At 46.5% G+C, this 22,822-nt stretch overlaps 1 protein-coding gene across 1 annotated transcript in view; it reads left to right on the top strand.

Moving 5' to 3' along the window:
* HNRNPUL2 (heterogeneous nuclear ribonucleoprotein U like 2) overlaps positions 1-22,822 on the top strand; it is a gene marked incomplete in the record, with an annotated part of 1,663,394 nt that overhangs the window by 1,053,741 nt on the left and 586,831 nt on the right. Inside the window, 1 exon segment of the mRNA XM_044075357.1 lies at positions 18,182-18,304. Coding sequence (XP_043931292.1) covers positions 18,182-18,304 — 123 coding nt within the window.

The raw sequence follows: 22,822 nt of genomic DNA, 5'->3' as shown, positions 1-22,822 counted from the left end.
CTACAGCATTTGCATATCAACATGAAGGAGATGTTAGCAGTCCAATTTGCCTGATGGCCTTCAAGGATCTACTTCAACCAGGACAGGTGTTGATTCAAACAGACAACCCAACAGTCATGTGGTACATCAACAAGCAGGGGGGTACCCATTCTTACCCTCTTTGCAGACAAGCTATGATGTTGTGGGAGACTGCTCTGAGTTTGCACATCACTCTTCAAGCACGGTTTCTGCCAGGAGCACAGAACTCCTTAGCAGACGTGTTGAGCAGACAAATTGTGGATCCCCACGAGTGGAAATTGGATCCTCACGTATTCCAACAGTTGACAGTGGCTTGGGGAACTCCAGACATAGATCTGTTCGCTTCTCCACTAAATTTCCAACTGCCAAAATTTTGCACAAAGATGTTTCACCCAAAAGCTTGGAAAGTGGATGCTCTATCTTTCAGTTGGAACAACCTTCACGTCTATGCTTTCCTCCTCTGCCTCTCCTTCCCAAGGTACTCTTGAAAGTCAGGCGGGACAAGCCTTGCATGATTCTAATAGCACCAGATTGGCCACGCCAGCACTGGTATCCTCTGCTGAGGAGTTTAGTTCAGGAGCCTCCTTGGCCTTTGCCACCGATTCCTCACTTGTTGTCCCAGTCAAGCAATCATTTTCTCAATGTCCGGGTACAGTCCCTGCATCTAACAGCCTGGCGTATTCTGTTTTAGACCCTGGGGGGTCTCAGCTTCCTCAACAGGTTTTGAATGTCATTTTGGAAGCCAGACGGCCCAGTACTAGGAAAGTTTATGCTGATAAATGGAGGAGATTTTTTCTTTGGAGCACAGCAAAGAGCTTTGATGTCTCAGTGCCTAATTTGAGTTTTACACTACAGTACCTTACTGAATTACTAGACAAGGGTTTGTCTTTTTCCTCCGTGAAAGTTCATGCTGCAGCCATTTCTGCTCACTATGATTGTGACCCTCCTTTATTTTCTCACCCTTTGTTTAAACAATTTCTTAGAGGGCAAAAACATAAGACCCCACGTAGAGCTCCTACTCCTTCCTGGGATCTCAATTTTGTGTTGGAAAAGCTTACTTTACCTCCTTTTGAACCTGCAGCTACGTCTGAGTTGAAGTTTTGTCTTGGAAGACTGCTTTTTTGTTGGCCATTACGTCTGCTAGGAGGGTATCTGAATTACAGGCTCTCATGGCAGTTGAACCCTTCCTGATATTCCATAAGGATAGGGTGTCCTTGCGTACTAACCCTACTTTTATGCCTAAAGTTATTTCTAATGTGGCCTTAAACCAGTCTATTCATTTACCTACTTTTTATGCTGATCCCCAAAATAAAGGGGAAAAAGTCTTGCATTCTTTGGATATTCACAGGCAGTTACGCTATTATTTGAGCAGAACTAAAGAGTTCAGGCAGACTCAACAGTTATTTATTTCTTTTGCTTTGGGTTCACAAGGGAAAGCTGTTTCAAAGCAAACTATTTCTAAGTGGATTGGCCATTGTATTGCCTTTTGTTATTCTCATCATGGAAAGTATGTTCCTGCTGGGATCAGACCTCATTCCACTAGGGCTACTGCCACATCTACTGCCTTTTTAAGGGGGGTAGCTACTAAGGATATTTTGGAGGCAGCTACTTGGAGTTCAGTGCACACTTTTACTAAACATTACCATCTCCCTCTTTATTCCAAGTCTAGGGCTGGGTTTGCCACTGCAGTTTTACAGGGCATGTTAGCAGCTCCTAATGCTTTTTAGTTTGCCAGCCTCCCTTTACCTTTGCTTTGGGATTCTACCCACAGGTTATGACTGCAGCAATGTGAGACGAAGAACATAGTACAGTTTTGTACCTACCATAAATGTAGATGTTCGAGGATCCACATTGCTGCAGTCCAATTTTCCCTCCCTCCTTCCCCTCTATAGTTTGGGGTTGCTGTGTTTCTTTTGGGATAATTATTATTTTCTCTATGTTGGTTGTTGGGTATTTTCTATTTTGGCTATGGCCTTTCCTTTTTAGGCCTTCTGACATCTGGGGCAAGAAAGACTGAGGATATGGCGTCGGTCATGCGCTTAAGTACTGCTGCGTACTGACGTCAGCTCTGAGCGACCATGACCGACGCCAGCCTAACACTTTGGTATTCGGGCTGACCGAGGACAGCGGACTACCCACAGGTTATGACTGCAGCAATGTGGATCCTCGAACATCTACATTTATGGTAGGTACAAAACTGTACTTTTCCTGGGCTTTGGGAATCAACCCATATGTTAGGACTGCAACATTGAAACACGAAGAACATAGTACAGTTGTGTACACTTACCATAAATGAAGATGTTTCGAGTGCATTCACTGTTGCAGTCCTGGTTTCCCACCCTCCATTCCCCCTCTTTTCCTAAGGCACAGACTACTTATTTTTACTTTTTCGATGCATGTTTCCAGGGTATTTCCTTCTTGGGTTAGCCGCCTTTTTGGGGCTCCTGACAGTTAAGGCAAGAAAGACTGAGGAAATGGCATCGGCTGCTTTCCTTTTATACCTGACGTTCTGACATCTGTTTTACAACCGATGGCAGCCAACGTCATATACCAAGGACTCTAGTATTCGGTCTGGCTGAGGGCTACCGGGAGCCGGATAAACCCTTATGTTAGGACTGCAACAGTGAATACACTCTAACATCTACATTTATGGTAAGTGTACACTGTACTTTCTAGATCTCTGTATTCCGAAATGGCTTCGGTAAGCCATCCGACTACTGATATTCTGAAAAAACGTAAGGATAAAGACAACTGCACAAGTCCAAAGCTGCCGACGATACTTCTGTTAAGCTAGTCGCCAGTTCACCGGTACACAGTGAGGTGCTTTCGCAGCCCCTGATGCCCACTTCAGTGGATTCGCAGGCCGAGAACCATTCGGTGTCTGGTATGCCGTGAGACTCTTATTCGACTGTGGAACCTGCAGATGTCTCTACCTTGGATGGGTCCGGAGCCGCTGAGCAAGCACCGGCTTCTGAAGGAAATTCTTCGCACTACTGATGTTCGACACCAACTGACTACCGAGTTTCTAAGGCCAAGAGTATGCGCTATGCCTGGAAAACCGACGACCAAAGCGCATGCACCTGCTCCCTTGCCACAACATCAAATGCTTAGAATGGCAGAAAACCTTATTATGCTGATTAGGGGAAGTCAGCCTTCCCCTGCTAAGAGAAAAAGAGACCAGTCCCCAGCAGCTTCAACAGACCAACAGTCCGACGACTCTGAGGTATCTGATTATGAAGACATGCCCTTATCTACTCATGAGGATTCAGATGCAGAGGAATCAACTCCGTCTGCCTCTCCTCCAGAGGACTTTTATTTTGGGGAAACCTTACAAAGTTTGAGAGCATTTCCATTGGGAATGCCAAGACTATCCTCAGTCCAAAAGGCTAGACTTGACACAACATAGGCCTTTAGCAAATACCCCCAGTCCTGGAAGTTGTTGATGTCTTTATGGACTCCAGTCTTACTCCTGCTATGTTACCCCCCTGTTCCTAGAAAAACAGACAGGTACTACAGAGTACCTGACTTTCCCAAATTTCTTTTCAAAAATCCTACTGCTGACCCAGAGATAATTTCCCATGGGCCTAAAGGTATCAAGTCAACTACAGCTAAGAATCCCACCCCTTCAGACAGGGATTCCAGACCCTTTGACAGATGTGGTAAGAAAGTATATACCTCTGCTACTCTCGCCATTAGGGCTTTGAATCATCAATTTCACATGCTGAAGTACCAGCAGTATATTATGGAACTTCTTAAGCAAAAAGTAGCAACTTTTACAGACTGTGCAGAAAATATAGAATTGCAAGAGTTCATGCATTCTGCAAGCCAAGTCAGCAAGAATACATTGCATTGTGGCTTTGACGCCATAGAAGCATCTTACAGGGCAGCAGTCACTTGTTCTGTACTGAGAAGGCATGCCTGGTTTAAGGAGCAGACCTTGCCAGACCATGTCAAATCAAAGTTATTAGACGCTCCTTTGAACAAGGACAATCTGTTTGGCACCAAAGCAGAAGAGGTTCTTAAAAAGATGGAAGAAAAAGCTAAATCTATGCAGACAGTTAAAGAATTCTTGCAAGTACAGCCTCCTAGATTAAGTAGGCATTGCTCCTTGAAACGCTGGTCCTTTCCAGCCCCCTCCAGGCCAGCTCAAACTAGACCCAGTGGAGACAGACCATCCAGACTACAGTCTCAGGGTATGGAGAGATCTGAGAAAAGGTGTGCTCCCACACCCAAAGCAGGGAGTGCTAAGCCACCTCCTTATGGAAAGAACTCACAATGACTTCTCTACTCCATTCCCCACCTCTGCCCAACTGTTTGTGCCCCTAGGAGGAAAACTTGCCCTTCATGCGCAAAACTGGATGTCCATCACCAAAGACCGATGGGTCCTCAACACTGTATCCCAGGGGTACAGATTCTACTTCCATTCTCTGCCAACCCCAAAAGGATTCCCAGACCTTCCTCCAAACCAGTGGGCAGGGGCACATAACCAAGTCCTATCCCTGCTCTCTTTAAGGGCTATTCAACCGGTTCCATTGGAGCAGATAGTTCAAGAATTCTATTCCAGACTTTTCCTGGTACCCAGAATAGAGGGCTCTTGGCGCCCAGTCCTGGATCTTTTAATTCTCAACACATTCCTGGTCGTACCGAAATTCAAAATGCTCACCCTGCAACAGCTTTTACCTATGCTTGCCAAGGATGCCTGGTTAGTCATCCTAGACTTAAAAGAAGCCTATTTGTACATACTTATAAGGGACTCATGCAGGAAATATCTATGTTTCAGGGCCAGATCTATGCATTATCAGTTCTCTGCACTTCCCTTTGGCTTATCCACTGCTCCCAGAGTATTCACAAAATGCCTGGCTCCAGCCATTACTTACTGCAGGCAGAGAATTATCCAAATTTACCCATACTTGGACGACTTCCTGATACAGGTGGACAGTCAGGAATTGCTGTTGCAGCACCTGACATTTGTAAAATAACTTCACATTCCTGGGGTACACCATCAACAAAAAGAAATCAAAACTAGTCCTCAGCCAAAAGATGGTATTCCTGGGAGCAAGCTTGGACACAGCATCCCAGATGGCATTCTTCACTTCAGAAAAACAAGCCTGACAGACTATTTCACTCAAATGGCCACCAGAACCCAGCTATCCGCAAGGAAAATCCTGCAGGCCCTAGGGTTCATGGCCTCATGCATCCTAATTCCGTATGCCAGACTGCATACGCGGAAACTTCAGTGGTACTTAAAAAGTCTTTGGTGCCAGCATTCTCAGGACTTTGTAACCATCATTCCTATCATACCCTGTCTAAGGACAGAGTTTCTTTGGTGGGCAGCAGCATGCAATCACAACAAGTGACTGTCCCTCTACTCAACCCCATGCCGCCCAGACCCTAACCACAGACGCATCAGACTGTGCCTGAGGAGCACACATAGACGGCAAATGCATCCATGGTTACTGGATCCCAAGTCAAATTCATCTGCACATCAACCAAAAAGAGATGCTAGCTGTATAGCCCGCCCTGACAGCTTTCAGATCCCTACTCTCTCCGGGATACCCGCTAATAAAAACAGACACCACAGTTATGTGGTACATCAACAAGCAGAGGGGGAACCCACTCTTACCCACTCTGCAGGTTAGCCATGGCTCTGTGGAACACATCCTTGGACATATAAGTCCATCTGCAAGCTCAGTTCCGGCCAGGCAAATAACTCACTGGCAGACTACTTAAGCAGAAATCTCTTAAACCCACACGAGTGGCAATTATAGCCCAGCACCTTCAACCTACTGATTCAGAAATGGGGGATCCCAGAGGTAGATCTCTTTGCCTCCCCCTGCAGCCACCAGCTCAGTAGATGGTCTATCCTTTCAGTGGGTAAATCTCGCAATCTATGCCTTTCCACCTCTGCCCCTTCTCCCAAGAGTATTACTCAAAATAAGACAGGACAGACCAAGGACAATTCTGATTGCCCCGTACTGGCCACTCCAGCACTGCTACCCACTCCTGTGCAGCCTGTCACCGGTACCACCCTGGCACTTAAACCAGACCCCAACCCTGCTCTCTCAGCAGGAGGGACAGATTTTGCGTCTGTAACTGCAAACCCTAAATCTTGCAGCCTGGCTTATTCCTTGAAATCTCCCCCAGCAACCCAAAGCAGGCAGGTGCTGGACATCATTCTTGAAGCCAGAAGACCCAGTACAAGAAAATCTTATGGTGATAAGTGGAAAAGGTACTGCTCCTGGATTCAGTCTAAAGGAGACAACAGATCTCTGCCCTCCCTTCCCCTGATCCTGGATTACTTAGCAGATCTACTCCACAAAGGCCTGTCCTTCTCCTCCATAAAGATACATGCCTCAGCCGTTTTGACTCATTACAACACTGAGCCACCTGTCTTCTCGCACCCTCTTGTCAAACTGTTCCTGAGAGGGGCAAACATCTTAAGGCCGCCAAGGAGAGCACCCACCCCTGCGTGTGACCTTAACTTTATACTGAAAAAGCTCACACTTCCCCCCCTTTGAATCTGCAGCATCAACAGAGTTAAGATTCCTCTCTTGGAAAACATAGGTTCATAGGTTCACAGTCCTTCAGCTAGAAGAGTGTCTGAGCTACAAGCACTTGTGGCTGTGGAACCCTTCATTATTTTCCATGCTGACAGGGTTTCCCTCAGGACTAATCCATCCTTTATGCCTAAAGTGGTGTCCAGTGTGGCTCTCAACCAATCCATACATTTGCCAACCTTCTTCCCTAATCTTCAAAATATAGGGGAAAGGATCCTGCACTCCTTGGACGTGCACAAACAGCTCATATTCTACATTGATAGGACTAAGCCCTTCAGAAAGTCTGACCAGTTACTATTCAGCTTTGCAACAGGGGCGCAGAGTGCAAGGCCATTTCAAAACACACAATTTCCAAATGGATAGCACATTGCATCCATTTCTGCTACAAGCACCATGGGAAACCAACTCCTCAGGGGGTCAGAACACATTCCACTAGAGCAACATCTACCTCTATTATAGCATTTCTCAGGGGAGTCCCTACCAGGGACATCCTGGAAGCTGCTACCAGGAGTTCTATACACACCTTCACCAAGCATTACCACCTGCCTATCTTTTCCAAATCCAGGGCAGGTTTTGCAACATAAGTCCTGCAAGGCATTCTAGCCAGCCCTAACTTTTCTTGACTGCCTCCACCCTTCTTCAGCTTTGGGAATCTACTCAAGTGTGATGACTACAACAGTGAAACATGAAGAACATAGTACAGTTGTGTACACTTACCGTAAATGTAGATGTTCGAATGTATTCACTGTTGCAGTCCTGGTTTCCCTCCGTCCAACCCCCTGGCTCGCTCGCTCTCTCCTCTGTATGCCTTTTACTTGCCCCTTCCAGGGGTATTGGTATTGGTATTTACTTTTTACTGGTGGTGTTTTCCCCCACCATAACTTAGCTCCCTGTTTGGGGGCTCCTGTCATTTGGGGCAAGAAAAACTGATATAATGGCGTCGGCTGCCTGTTATACCCCTGACGACCTGATGTCAGTCCTGAAGTGACAACCTCCGACGCAGGAATACCAAGTCTCTGGTATTCGGGCTGACTGAGGGCTACCTGCAGGCAGATAACCCAAGTGAGATGACTGCAACAGTGAATACACTCGAACATCTATATTTATGCTAAGTGTACGCAACTGTACTTTCTTCCCTCCCCTGCGATTATGGTAACCACAGACGCTTCCCTGCTCGCGTGGGGCATTGCATGGGAAGGACGTTGCAAGGCACGTGGTCTTCCCTAGAGACCCATCTGCATATCAGTGGCCTGGAGATGAGGGCAGTGCTTTTGGCGTTGCAAGCTCTATATGCCTATCTTCCTCAAGGCACTATTGCCATCCCGATGGACAATATGTTAGTCTGGTACATCAAAAGTGGGGGGGGGGGCAGATGTTGCCCCCTTTGTTGTGAAGCCATGAGATTATGGGAGTGGGCAATTTCCTCCGGCTGTTTTCTGGTGGCAATGCACATTCCCGGGAGATCTAACATACTAGCGGACAGGCTCAGCAGACCTATTCTGATGCCTTATGAGTGGCCTCTGAATCCTTCAGTAGGGGGAACAGATATTTCTAAAGTGGGTTCAGCCTTGCTGCGATCCCTCTCCTTTCAACACAAAATTTAGCGAGTATTTCACTTTGAACCCCCATCTGGGGAGCCCTCTAGAGCTGCTCTATTTCATGCTTGGCCCTCCGGTCTACTATATGCCTACCTTAGTCTGCCTCTGATATCCAAGTTCATTCAGAAAGCTCATTGGCTGGGGAGCTCAGTGACGGTCATTACCCTTTTCTGTCCTTTCCAAGTTTGGCTCTGTCTCTCTGGTCTAATGCAGTGCCCCCCCCCTCCCCCCGGACAGTAGATCTGGTTCCGGATCTGATCAGGGATCCCTCACCTTGACTTCACCTGAAGCTCACGGCTTGGCTGCTCCAGTTCCTTTGATAGATAGGACTCCTGGGCTGTCTTCTCCTGTAGATTTTGGTGTCAGTTCACAAATCGTCTGCCAGGAAGGTTTACTCGAGTAAGTGGAAGTGTTTCTCGATCTGGGCTTCTTGGCGTGATCTGGACCCTTTTACTGCGCCAGTTCTGGCCATTGTGGAGCTTTTGGTGGATTTTTTTAATCAGGGGCTAGTTTTCTACTGTAAAGTTACAATTAGCAGTGATCTCTAATTTTCACATAGGTGAGAATTCAGCTTTTTTGGCTTTGTCCAAGCTTTGTAAGGCCTTTTTGAATGGTACCTTTCTCCTTAGGCCTCCAGTTAAGAACCTTGGTGCTGCAAGCTCTGGTTTCTCCTCCCTTTGAACCAGCGTCTACGGTTGAGTTGCAGTTTCTGTCTTGTAAGATGGCCTTTTTGATTGCAGTTACCTTAGCCAAGAGGGCTTCGGAGATCCAAGCCTCGTCTGTCAAGCCGCCTTATATGGTATTTCATAAAGACAGGGTATCCCTGCGAACAAAACCATCAATGTTAAGTTGTCTATCTCGCCTTCATTCTTGCTGGATGGGTTCGGAGCCGACCTCGGCTCCGACTCGGCCACTCTAAAAGCTCGAGAGTTGGTTCCACCGGCTCGAGGCTCCCCTTATATCCCACAATGCTAGGCGTGAATTACCTCAGATCTCGTTTGCCGCTACAGCGATCGAGGTGTTTGGTTTCTACCGGCTTCAGGTGAGTTATTGTAGAATAAAGTATAGTCTACTTAAACCCCTTTAATTTAATTCATTATTGTTATTTCCCTTAGTTTAGTGGATTCAGACCCCCTTTTCTCCTGTTTTCCACTCTTTCTTCCACAAAGAACTTATTGTTCTTCCCTCAGGCCTTTGGGCCTTTCCATCCCCTTAGGGAGTGTTTGTGTTTCTTGTTAGGGAACTAAAAACTTGGGATAGTATAATTTTTAGTTATAATTTTTTGAAATTTAGTTTGTGTAAAGTGTAATCAGTGTGTGTTTGGTTACACTTTCCTTAACAATGTCTAAGGATTCAAAGGTCTCAGGCTTCAAGAAGTGTGACTCGTGCTGTCAGAAAATGTTTCTGACAGACGGTCACACTTCTTGTGTGTACTGCCTGGGACCTTTACACCTGCAGGACTCTTGTGCTGTATGCCATGGCTTCAGCCCTAGAGTCCTGCAGGAAAGAAAAAACAAACTCATACTAAGAGGTTTGCTTAAGCCTGAAGGTTCCCTTACTGCTACCTCGGGAAAACCTTCCAAGGCTTCTAAGTCCTCGACTCCAGCTTCTGAGTCGAGGCCTAAGGCTTCGAAACCTACTGCTACATCGGCTCCGGCTGGAGCCGATGAGTCCTTGACTACAGCTTCTGTGGTTCCCTCGGCTCCGGCTGGAGCCGAGGTATTGGAAATTCCTGGGTCGGCTCCGATCAGATCATCGGAGCCGACATCTAGAAAGAGGTCTAGGTCACCATCCCTTGGCTCCGTTCATTCGGCTCCAGCGTCTCCCTTGCTGTCTGAACGGAGCCATAGATCTCACTCCTCTAGATCATCGAGGCTCTCGGATCATGACCTTCAGAGGGTAGTGAGTCGACTTCTAAAGTCCGAGGCACTGGCCCAAATGCTTCAGAGCCCGACTCATCAGTCGATGCTTCAACCTATTCCTCAAAATATTCCTCCTCCGACTCCTTTGAGCTCGGAGCCGGGGCGTCTCGGAACCGAGACTGTGGTAGCGTCGGAGCCGATACAATTGTCTTCGGTTCCGTCGTCGGCTCCGATTTCTTCCTTTGAAGAATCTCGGCGCCGGACTTCCCTCGTCAGCTCCGAGGGGGTGAGTGACATCGGACCCTTGTCCGACCCCGCTCTCCCTCTCGGTGCTTCGGCGCTGGTGAGTTCGGCTCCGACATCGGCCTCGGAGCCATCTCTGTCGGTGCCGAGGGAGGTTCTCAGCTTCTCGAAGCGGGGACCTCTGGCTCTGCCTGACAGGGGTGCGTTCGAGGTCATGCGGAGTGTTTTGGAACCTGGTTCAACTCCACAGTCGGCTCCGTCCGCCCCTCCCTCTTCGGTGCCTCAGGTGATGTCTACTCTCTCCCTCATCCCTGACCGCAGAGAGCCAACTCTTCAAGAATCCCCTGTGGGGATTTCATCCTCTTCCGAGGCCTCTCCTGATTTGGCGGGGGAGCCCCCTAGGAAGAGGAAGTGTAAGAGGAAACACATAGACTCACCTGAGTCTGTCACCTCTGACACAGATTTAGAGGATTCCGAGGGTTCCCCCCGTTCCCCTTCTGAAGATGTCTCCTTCGCAGACATTCTAGAGATCCTTAAACAGAGGGGAAATTGGCCAGCCCTTAACCCTTCGGAGGATGAATCTGTGTATCTTGAGGCGTTTGGCTCTCGCCCTTCCACCTCCTGGGTGTCCCCCCCCTTTGACCCCCTCATGCAGGTGGTAGCAAAGAAGGCCTGGACGGCTCCTGACTCAGTGGATCCCACCCCCAGGAGACCTTCTAAGTTTATAACAGCACCGACTGATAAACAATTTCTGACCAAAGGAGTTACTGTGGATGCTATGGTGGTAGCTGCTGCCACCAAGAAGGAACTAGCTGATCCTTCAGTGCCTGTCCATCCCCCTAATAAGGAATCTAGGTCTATGGACAGGTACGGGAAGCGGATGTTTTCGTCAGCGACCTTTGCTATATGCGTTCGCTGAACTACCTATGCCATTTCACTCATCTCCAAAGAGACTTGATCAAGGAAGCGAGTGAGATGTTGAAGGATCCTACGGCTGCGGGTTTTCAGGACAAGATGAACGCCCAGCTGGCTACCCTGAATTCTATAGCTAACTCCTCCATGCGCCTCCTTTCATATGCGGCTGATGGAGCGAGCAGAGCCGCAGGGACAGGTGTCGCTTTACGCCGGCATGCCTGGATGCGACTATGCAATTTTGCGGACCCCTTTAAAACGCCTTTCACTAATTCCCCGTTTGATGGATCATCTCTCTTTGGTCCTCAAGTGAAAGAAACCTTGACTAGGTGCGAGACGGATGGCAAAACTCTGTCTGCCGTCAGAGTCCGTTTTTCTACTCCTTCTAGACCTTACCCCAAAGGCCAGAAAAGTGGGAAAATGTGGTTCCGCAAACAATCTCAAGGGAATTTGCCTGACGCACAGAGTCGGTTCCCCTCCAGAGGCAGAGGAGGGAACAATAATGGTAGACGTCGCCCCAGAGGCAGAGGGGGTCCGCAGAACCAGGGCAATCAAGAAACTTTTTCCGATAAGCCCTTCCAGCATCCCTGAGGTGTTGCCCGACTGTCCTCCTTCGGAGGCAGTCGGGGGAAGATTGTCACTGTACCCAGAAGCCTGGCTATCCCTAACTCAAGACAAGTGGGTACAGTCCATCATTTCCGAAGGCTATTCCATTCCCTTTGTTCGCATTCCAAACCAATCAAAAAAATCCCTTCCAGATGTTCCACCCGCTCAAAGGGATCTTGCAGCTTTGGAAATTTCAAAGCTGCTTGCAAAAAGAGCAATTCAGCCAGTTCCTGCAGACCAGCAAGGATCCGGAATCTACTCCAGGTTCTTTTTAGTTCCAAAGAAAACAGGGGACTGGAGACCAATTTTGGATCTCAGTATCTTGAACAAGTCTGTCAAGAAAACAAGATTTCGGATGGTCACGCTACAGTCCATCCTTCCCCTTTTGGGATAGGAAAACTGGATGTGCTCTATAGACCTTCAGGATGCGTACTGTCATATAAAAATGAACAGACGCTCCAGAAGATTCCTCCGCTTCAGGCTGGGAACCAGTCACTTTCTATTCAGAGCCTTGCCCTTTGGACTCACCACTGCCCCCCGGGTGTTTACCAAATGCATGGCAGTGGTAGCTTCTCACCTGAGACGTCAAGGATTCCAGGTGTTTCCATATTTGGACGACTGGCTCCTCACAGCTCCCACCAAGCATCTTCTTCTAGTGGCCAGAGACTACACCTTTCGCATTTGTCAAAAGTTAGGCATATCAATAAATTGCGAAAAGTCTGTTTTGTCGCCTTGTCGTGCTATTACCTTCATAGGCGCAAATCTAGACACAGTCAACATAACATGTCTGCGAGACTAACAGATCAGAGAATAACAGACATACGCAAACTGGTCTCTCTTCTCTTCAACAGCAACAGAGTCAAAGCCAGGTTAGTTCTGAAAGTATTGGGGATTATGGCGGCTGCTATCCCTCTACTTCTATTAGCCAGATTCCACATGAGAATCCTTCAATGGATGCTCTTCACACAATGGTCATACCAGCAACTTCCGATGTCCCACACCATTATGATTACGCAAACATGCAAGAATCATCTTCTGTGCTGGATGTCTTCCCCTCAGCTCTTCCTGACAAGACCCTTTGTTCCTTCCCCTCCGGTTGCTACTCTGACAACGGACGCCTCCCTGATCGGGTGGGGGGGGCATTATCAGGGCAGAACTGTCCAGGGCATATGGCAACCAGACGAATGCCACTTGCATATAAATGTTCTAGAGATGAGAGCAGTGCTTTTAGCGTTGCAAGCCCTTCAAGACTCTCTCCCCTTGGGGAACGATAGCAATCCAGACGACAATATGTCTGTAGTGTGGTATATCAACAAACAAGGCGGAACCAGGTCCTATCCCCTATGTCGAGAAGCACTCAGACTGTGGCAATGGGCGATTTCTTCTCAGCGGTTTCTGATAGCAACGCACATCCCCGGGAAGTCCAATCAAATCGCGGACAAGTTCATGCCTCACGAGTGGTCTCTGAAAGATTCTATTGTGGAAAAAATTTTTCTCAAGTGGGGTCAGCCTTGCTGCGACCTTTTTGCTACTCCCCAAAACAGCAAGTGCAAAGATTATTTCACCCTCTTCCCCTTACCAGGCCAGCCCAGCAGAGACGCTCTAGTCCAAGTTTGGCCCCGGGGACTTCTGTATGCATTCCCTCCCTTTCCACTAATCTCTCAAGTGATACAGAAAGCTATCGCTCAGAAGGCCTCATTGATCCTCATTGCTCCTTACTGGCCTCGACAGGTTTGGTTCCCCTTTCTACATCAATTTCTGTTGGAGCAACCTTGGCATCTGGACCTAGTTCCAGATCTTTTGATCCATCAGTAGGGTCAGTTTCATCGCTCCCTAACATCTCTGAACCTCACTGCTTGGTTCCTCCAGTTCCTACCTTAGCTAGGCTTCCTCAAATATCTCACACTGTTCGAGATATTTTAATAGCTTCACATAAATCTTCCACTCGAAAAATTTATCTTAGTAAGTGGAAACGTTTTGCCTATTGGGCTCAAGGAAGGGACTTAGATCCTTTCACTGCTCCCATCCAAATGGTTCTTGATTTTCTAGCTGAACTCTTTCATGCAGGTTCATCTCCTTCTACTCTCAAAGTTCAATTGGCAGCTATATCTGACTTTCATGTGGGCATTTCAGAGTCTGCCATCATGTCCCACAAGCTTTGCAAAGCCTTTTTGAAGGGAGTTTTTCTACTCAGACCTCCTATAAGAAATCCTCCTCCTTCGTCGGACCTTAATTTAGTTCTCAGTTCTTTGATTCTCCCCCCCATTCGAACCTGCAGCTTCCTGTTCATTAAAATTGCTATCATGGAAGACTCTTTCTGGTAGCTATTACTTCAGCTAGAAGAGTTTCAGAACTTCATGCACTCAGCTGTCGACCACCATATCTGTTGTTCCATAAAGACAGGGTATGCTTACGAACCAACCCGTCCTTTTTACCTAAAGTAGCCTCTGCGTCAAACCTAAATCAAAGCATTGACCTCCCTGTATTTTTTCCAGAATATTCTAATAGGTCTGAACAAAAATTGCATTGGCTAGATGTTCATCGTCAGTTAAGGTACTATTTGGATAGGACCAAACAATTCAGAAAAACTGACCAGCTGTTTGTCTCTTATGCAGAAGGCAGAAAGGGACTTTCTGTTTCCAAGGTATCACTATCTAGATGGCTAACATCTCTGATTTCCATTGTTTATGAAATTAGACACCAAAGGCTGCCTAACAAACCTAAGGCCCACTCCACCAGAGCTTTGGCTACTTCTATAGCCTTCCAAGACAGACTGCCTATTGACACCATTTGTGCAGCGGCTACTTGGGCTACTCCTCACACTTTCATTCCACATTATAAGTTGGATTTAGCTTCTAGACATAGAGCTAACTTTGGTACCACTGTTCTCAAGAGTCTGTTCCGTTAGGCCACCCGGGACAAGGTGCTAGGGACGCGGTCCCATCCAGCAAGAATGAAGGCGAGATAGACAACTTAACATATAGAAGTTATGTTCTTACCATAACGTTCCATGTTAGTTGTCTTCTCGCCTTCTTTCTTGCGTCCCACCCTCCTTCCCCCTGGCCTGGACAGACCTAGAGGAGTTTGATTGTGACCTCTCTTTCTACCACCTCTTTTGCTATAGGTATATGCTCTGCTGTGCATATTTTCCTAGATCAGGCTTCAGGTCACCTTTCCTCTTCCCCTTTGTTTATAGAGGTGGACTCTCTTTTCCAGTATTTCTGGTTTTATTATTAGCTGGGCCTAGCTCACAAATGAGATCTGAGGTAATTCACGCCTAGCATTGTGGGATATAAGGGGAGCCTCGAGCCGGTGGAACCAACTCTCAAGCTTTTAGAGTGGCCGAGTCGGAGCCGAGGTCGGCTCCGAACCCATCCAGCAAGAAAGAAGGCGAGAAGAAGACAACTAACATGGAACGTTATGGTAAGAACATAACTTCTATTTCCTGCCAAATTTCCAAAATAAAGGAGAGTACAAGTTGCTTGATGTTCACAAGTAGCTGTGTTTCTATCTGCATAGAACAAAATCCTTTTGTAAGTCTGATCAACTTTTTTTTTTTTTTTTCTAAACCCTTCTTGGGAAAGCCTGTCTCTAAGGTTACTGTTGCTCGATGGTTTTCAGAGTGCATTTCGTTGGCCTGTCGAGCTAAAGCATGATCTCCACCAGGGCATGTCGGGGTCCATTCCACCAGGTCTTCGTTGCTACTTCTGCGGCCTTTTGGTCCAGGGTTTCCTTAGATGAGATTTGCTCTGCAGCTACCTGGGCGTCATCATACGTATTTATCTCCTATTATAAATTGGACCTTCTTTCCAGGGGCAGGGCATCCTTTGGCTCAGCCGTACTCTGGAACATCCTTCTATGAGGACCTCCCAGGTTTTATTGGTAGCTTTGTCCTCTGTCCCAGAGGTTGAAGACCAAATGAAAACAGCTTCAGATTAAAAAGTTATGTACTCTCCATAACGTTCCATGTGAGTTATTGCTTTTCATTTGTCTTCAACCACCCCTCTCTCCTTCCCCCTGCCTTGTTTGGGCTGTGTAGTAGACCAGATGGAATAGGCGTAGCCCCTCTATTCTGGCTAGTTTCTCTTTTGATGAGCTTTGTTTTTAATGCCAGGTTTATAGGCGTATGGTCTAGGTTGGGATGCTGCTGTTCTGCAACAAATTCGATCTGTGGGGAGGAAGAAGACAGGGGTGTTATGGGTAGGGGAGGAGCTTGGATCCGATGCTGGGAGTATGCGACTGAGTCGGATGTGGGTCGCACAGGTTGAAGACCTATCTTCAGACCGTTTTCTAATTGCAACACAGATTCCGGGGATATCCAACGTTCTAGCAGACAGATTCAGTAGGTCAGTTTTGACCCCTCCTAAGTGGTCCTTCAAACAGTCAGTAGCAAACATGATTTTCAGCCGTTTGGGACAACCTTGTTCCGACCTCTTTGCCTCTACCCTATACGTCAAGTGCAACAAGTATTTTGCTCTGATTTAGTTACCGAGGGATGCTTTAATCCATGATTGACCCCTGGGTCCCCTTTATGCTTACCTCCCTGTTACCATTGATCTCCAGTGTTCTACAGAAAGCCAACAGGCAGAAGAGTTCTTAATCCTCATTGCCCCTTACTGGCATCGCCAGGTATAGTTCCTTTTTCTTTGGTCTCATCTCAAGTTTCCCCCATGGATTCTGGATCCCATACAGGATCTTGTATCTCATGCGTCTGAGATTCAGATTCCCATTCTCCACACTCTTAAGCTGACTGCATGGTTTCTCCAGTTCCAGTAATTGTGAAAAAGTCCGGACTAGCTCCCTGTGTATACAACATTGTTTTGGTCTCTGAGAGAGCTTCCACCAAAAAGGTCTACAATAGCAAGTGAAAGAGGTGTCCTACTTTGGCATCCAAGGAAAATATTGACCCTTTTTCAGCACCCATAGCAAATATTCTCCTTTTCCTTAGCACTCTTTTCCAAGAGCAGCAAGTTTGCCCACCATATAACTCCAACTGGCTGCCATATCCATTTTCCACGCTTGGAAGAAAAATTCATCCTTTTTTTATTCCAAACTATGTAAGGCTTTCATGAAGGGAGTGTTTTATCTTAGACCTCCAATTAAAGACCCCTCTCTTCCTTGGGATATTATGATGGTACTGCAAGACCTCACCCAGAAGCCATTAATCAGTGCATTCAGTTGCCAGTTTTCCTCCCCAGTTTTTCAAACAAAGGTGAATACCTCTTACATCTCCTGGATGTTCATAGACAATTACGTTTTTACCTATTCGGAGCAAAGAAAGATAGAAAATCTGATCTGCTGTCTTGTCTCCCCTACAAACAGGTCAGGACAGGCAGTTTCCAAAATTACTTTAGCAAAATGGATAACAGACTGCATTTCATTCACTTACTCTGATAGAGCTGTAAATTTGCCCTGACTTCTTGGAGCTCATTCCACTAGCGCTTTGGCTATTTCATCTGCATTCTCGTCCAGAGCTTCTTTGATGAAGTTTGTGCTGCATCAACCTGGTCTAAGTCTCATACCTTTGTTACTCATTGTAAGCTAGACTTTATTTCCAGCAGCAGGGCATCTTTGGCTCCACCATGCTCCAGCACATCCTTCGTTAAGGACCACCCAGGAGTTATGTAGCTGGGGACTCTGACCTATTTGTGAGGAGGAATGAAAAAGGACAGCATATGTGCTGTCCATAACTAGGTATCTGTGTTGTCCATTTTTCATTCCTCCTCACGTCCCTCCCATCCATTCTCTGGCCTGGTGCCTTTGTGAAGTACTTGAAAGACTTCAGAACCCTTGAGTCCCAGGGTTGAGCCTCATGTTCTTCTTTCTTTGTAATTGTGGTAATGTCTGTTAGTTGTAAGTCAACAAACTCAATCTGAGGAGTTGAAGGCACGGTGCATTGTGGGTAGGGAGAGGAGGTTGAGACTCTGATCTTAAGTCTGGGAAAGCAGCTGAGTTGGATCCAGTGTTGGATCAGCGACCCTTTTGTGAGGAGGAATCAGAAATGGACAACACAGATGCGTAGTTATGGTGAGTACATAATTTTTCATTCTCAAACTTTGGGAAATCCTAAAGATGTTAGATCAGTGCTGTCTGCGGCAACTGGTCCTGTAGTTGAAATGGAGAGACAATGCATCATAAAGATCTGTCATTATAGAAAATGTGTAACTTTTATGTATACTGGATTAAAGTGACATTTCAGTGATATTATGAACCAGGGTTTTAAATTTAATTTCATGTGGAAATGTGCATGTCAGTAAACCAGACATTCTGCTTTTGAAAACCTTTGGAAAACATTGCAGTAGTTACATTACAAACTTTTCCTTTTAGTTGTAATCATGTCGGTGTTTTTTTAAGCCTGTGTGTTTGTTCACATTGCTTTGCAAAGGTTCTAATGATGGTGGGACTTCCTGGATCCGGAAAGACCCATTGGGTGAAGAAACACACGACAGAAAATCCAGAAAAACGATACAATGTCTTGGGCACAGTTAATGTCCTTGACCAAATGAAGGTAAGTGTATTTGCTGTTTTTATTACCTTTATTTTGTTAAAGGCATCTGAAACTCAATAAAAAGTAGATTTGTTTCCAAGAATGATAAATAATGAACACGACCTACAAAACGTGTTTTTAAGTGTAATACCTGTAGGTGTGGCTGTCATTATTATAGGTTCATAGGTTCATACTGGGCTATCTGCCCGAGGGCATTTACAAGCCTAGCCCATAGTTTTGTGGCTTACGCCACCCCTTTAGTATGGGGAACTATACCCATTATTTTGCTGTGCCTCTGTTGAGCAGTGACACTGAGGTAATCCCTGGGGTATATCTGCGATCTCCCATCCATTGGTCAAGATTTCTCTTGAACAAGGCCAGCGAGGTGCTCTGCCTCACATATACCTGGATTTTATTCCACAGCATAGGGAGTCTTTGGGTGATGAATCTATCCCTCCAGCGCGTCCTATTAATAGCCGTGTCGAGGTTTAAGTCTCCGCCTTGTGGCTCTGACGGATCTAGATTTTTGAGGTGAAGCATATTCATCAAATCTGGGTTTGACATGGCCTTGTATGTTAGGCAAAGGTCACCTCTGAGCAGCGGTGCGACTGAATAGAGCTGGAGATCTTTCAGTCGGGCAGCATAGGACAGATGTTTGAGACCCTTTATCCTTTTGGTGAGGAACGTTTGTGGCCTCTCCAGCTGTTGCAAGTGTCGGGTCAGATACATTCGAATGGGGCATTGTACTCAATCATTGGTCTGATGAGTGATGAGTATAGGGAGACTATGACCTCCCTTGATCTAGATGAGAATCCCTTCATGATAAGGTGGGCAATGTAGAAGGTCTTCCTAACTACTTTAGCTACATGGGTGTCGAATGACAGACTACTATCAACCTGGGTCCCCAGGTCCCTGATAACTTCTTCTATGCTCAGTGGATTGCCACCTATTTGGTAGCTAGGGGTAACCTTGTTTTTCCCGAAGGGTATGACTATGCATTTTTTGGCATTTAACTTTAGGCCATGGCTCTGGCACCAATTATCCGTTTCAGTGAGACCCTTCTGAAGGATATCTGTGTCAGATGTGTTTTCTACTATGGCGCCCAGTTTGCAGTCATCTGCAAACTTTGTCAGCCATAACCCTCCTGTGTTTGCTTGTACTCGGAAAAGTAGATGCCAAACAAGAGTGGGCCCAGGACTGAGCCCTGTGGTACACCACTTGTGACAGGCTTTGAGTCTGACATGGCGCCAGCAACTCTGACCCTGTGGGTTCTGTCACTCAGCCAGTTTGCAACCCATCTTGTGATGTATGGGTTAACATTTAAGCTGATGAGTTTTTCAATGATACCCGAGTGGGGTATTGTATCGAAGGCCTTCGCCAGATCGAGGTAGGCTGTATGGACTGCCTTTCCTCATCAATGGCTTTGGTGACTGTTTCAAAAAGTCAACCAAGTTTAGAAGGCATGATCTGCCTTTGACAAAGCCAAACTGGGATGGATCCAAAGTCTGCAAATTCCCTATGTCTTTATTTATGAGGTCCATTATGATCCTCTCCATGGCTTTGCAGATAAGGCTTGTCAAGCTAATGGGCCGGTAATTTCCAGGGTCGGTGGAGGCACCGCCTTTGTGAAGTGGGACCACAGTTGCAGTGCGCCACTCCTGGGTATGTATCCAGAGGTAAGACTATGATTAAACAGCTGTCCTAGCTGTGGGTTTAATTCCTCATTGAGTTCGTGGAGCACACAGCCGGGGACACCATCAGGTCCCATGGATGCTGTGTTTTTGCTTTGAGAGAGCAGTTCTCACTTGGGCGTTGGAGATGTTTGGGGGCTGCAATCGCTTGGTATAGATATCTCTCCTTTTGGGGAGGGGAGAAGTTTGCACTGAACCTGTCAGCCAGTATGTTGGCAATGTCTGTAGGATCAGTAATCTTCACATCATTTTGAACTAGTTCTGAGCATATCTGGGAGGTTCCTCCCAGGTTTCTAACATAGCTAAAGAAGGCCTTATGATTGTCTTTTGAGTCTTTAGCTATTTTTCTCTCAAAATTTGCTTTGGATGATTTTATGAGAGCTCTTAGTTTTTTACTTATAGTGATCAAGGGTGTCTTACCTTTTCAGGATTTTGATCTATCTTGTAGTAGCTTCCTCCTTTGTTGTAGAGTTTGTTTATGGCTGGGGTCCACCAGACTGGATGCTTGCCTTTGGTACAAAGAGTCTTTGTTTTGCTTGGGATTGCCATATCCATGCAGTCCTGCAGGTGCTGGTAGAAGGCATTTGTAAGTGATTCAGCGGCTTGAGTACTGTTTTCCGCCCGCTCGGGGGCCTTAAAGGAGACCACACTAGTCTTTAGAAGTGTGAAGTCGGCTTTCGAGAAGTTCTTTACTGTGGCCTTTTTTATTTCAGGTGGGGTGGGATGAGGACCTCCAGCGAGATTAGTTTGTGATCTGATCTCACCAGTGAGGGGTATACTTCGGTGTTGAACATTGTGCTCCCATGTTCGTGATGATGAGATCAAGTATGTTTTCTCCTCTTGTGGGGATGGTGACTAGTTGTTCCATGGCATTTGAGTTTATGAATTCCAGGAACTTTTGGGCTAGGGTGTTTGGGCTTGAGTAGTGTTCCCAGTCTATATTAGGGTAATTGAAGTCACCTAGTATGATGGTGTTTGGGGATACATTTATCCCCTCTAGTGTTTTCAGGAAGGCCATGTGAGGTTCCTGAGTTTGTGAGGGTGGCCTGTAACATGCTACAATTTGCAGAGCAGTCTTGCCTATGGTTAATTGCACCTGGATGGTCTCCGATGCATCGTGCGTTGCCACCAGTCTTGAGGTGTGGGTGTCTTTGATGAATATGGATACCCCCCCTCCTTTCTTGGTAATGTCCGGATTTTGGGGCCGGAACGCATGATAAGAGGTAAAACCTGATAGTGCTGGGGTGCTCTCAGGAGCCTTGAACCAGGTTTCTGTCACTGCACAGACATCGATGTTCTCCATACTGAGAAGGGCCTCGAGTGAGTGCATTTTGAGATTTAGACTTCTGGCATTGAGCAGCATTACCCTTAGTTTTTTTCCTTTTTTGTGTTCTAGGGTGGTAGGTTTAGAATTTGAGCCTTGCCTAAAAAGGCACTATGGGGTGGCAAGAGCCTTTGCCAATATCCGGAATCCCAGGGTGACAGGTGCAAGCCGCCCTCGAAGCAGCGTGGCTTGTCCAGCATGTCATCCCAGGCAGACAGACATTGGATCCCCTTTGAATGACACCAGAGTTTAAGCCAATTGTTAAAGCTGATCATCTTATCTCTGTATTGTGGCATCATTCTTGGTGAAGGTAGGATACTGCTCAAGGTCAGGGTCATACCTGCCTGGGCTACATAATCAGAGAGCTCCTCAATGTCTCTTTTCATGTAGTCCAAGGAGGTACGTCTCAGGTCGTTTACACCAGCGTGGACAATGACTGAGTCGTATTTGTACCTGCTGTTGAGAGACCCGAGTGCTTGCGTTATGTGGCGGATTCTAGCACCCGACAGGCAGCTTACTGTGACCTTCTCCTTACTCAGTCTGGTGAGCGGGACGTCAGTGTGTCTGACTATGGAGTCACCAATGACTAGTGTGTCTGGCATTGTGTTTGGCCTTAAGGGCTGTGACTGTTTGACACTCTGACTGTGAGGTCTATGTGTTGCAGGTGTTGTGTTCTGAGGTGGTGGTTGTTTGGGTGTCTGCTTTGGTGGCCTCTGCTGTTTTGGTAGATTTTTGATCAGAGCCGAGTATGTCTTTGTGTGTTTATGTGTATGATTTGAGGTTGTGATGGTACTATGTGAGACTGGGTCTATAGTGTGTGTGGTAACCTTCTCCTCCTGACTGGTCTTGCCAGTCCTATGTTGAGAGAGCTCAGCCTCCAGTTTGGCCGTATAGTTGCATCTCTCGCATGTATTTGTGTTTTGTGGGAGGAGGAGAGGGTTGTCTGTGTACATGAGGCAATTGTAACATTGCCTCAATATTCCCAGGTTCACCAGCTGAGCAGGAGAGGACACTAGCAACTGATCCCTCGACATGCTAGAAGGACTAGACAAAAAAACTTTAAAAGAGATTCCGCCGGATGTGGGTGACCGAGAAATGGGGTTTTGCCTTTTTGTGGTGCTATCTATAAGAGTGCCGTATCAAGGTAATAAGTACTGTAGGAGCAAGTGCTAGGTTTAACAGATAGAGAAAAGTCTACTTGGAGTCAAGTAGAGATGATCTTTTTAGGTATTAGAGAAAGTGCTAGTAACAGGGATGCTTAAAGGTAAGATTGAAAAGAATGCACTCTGCAGTGTGCACTAGAGAAGTTAGATATGAAAGTAGGTAACTTGAGTTTTACCTGTTTAAAAAGTTAAGGTTTAGTGGAGAGTTACTATTTTTAAAACAGCAAGATGGACTGAAAGGGTGGTTACTTTTGTATTTTGGTACTATGAAATACTGTAGGATGGCCAATAAATTTAAATAACTGAAGGGTGGGATTTCAAAAGTGATGGTTTTGTGATTACTCACATAAGCCAGTGAAAG

Source organism: Protopterus annectens, chromosome 6.part1 (genome assembly GCF_019279795.1).
Source record: "Protopterus annectens isolate FY-2018-M chromosome 6.part1, PAN1.0, whole genome shotgun sequence".
Taxonomy (NCBI): Eukaryota; Metazoa; Chordata; order Ceratodontiformes; family Protopteridae; genus Protopterus; species Protopterus annectens.
Note: the sequence above shows the minus strand (reverse complement) of the source record. Positions and strands in the feature narration are given on the sequence as shown.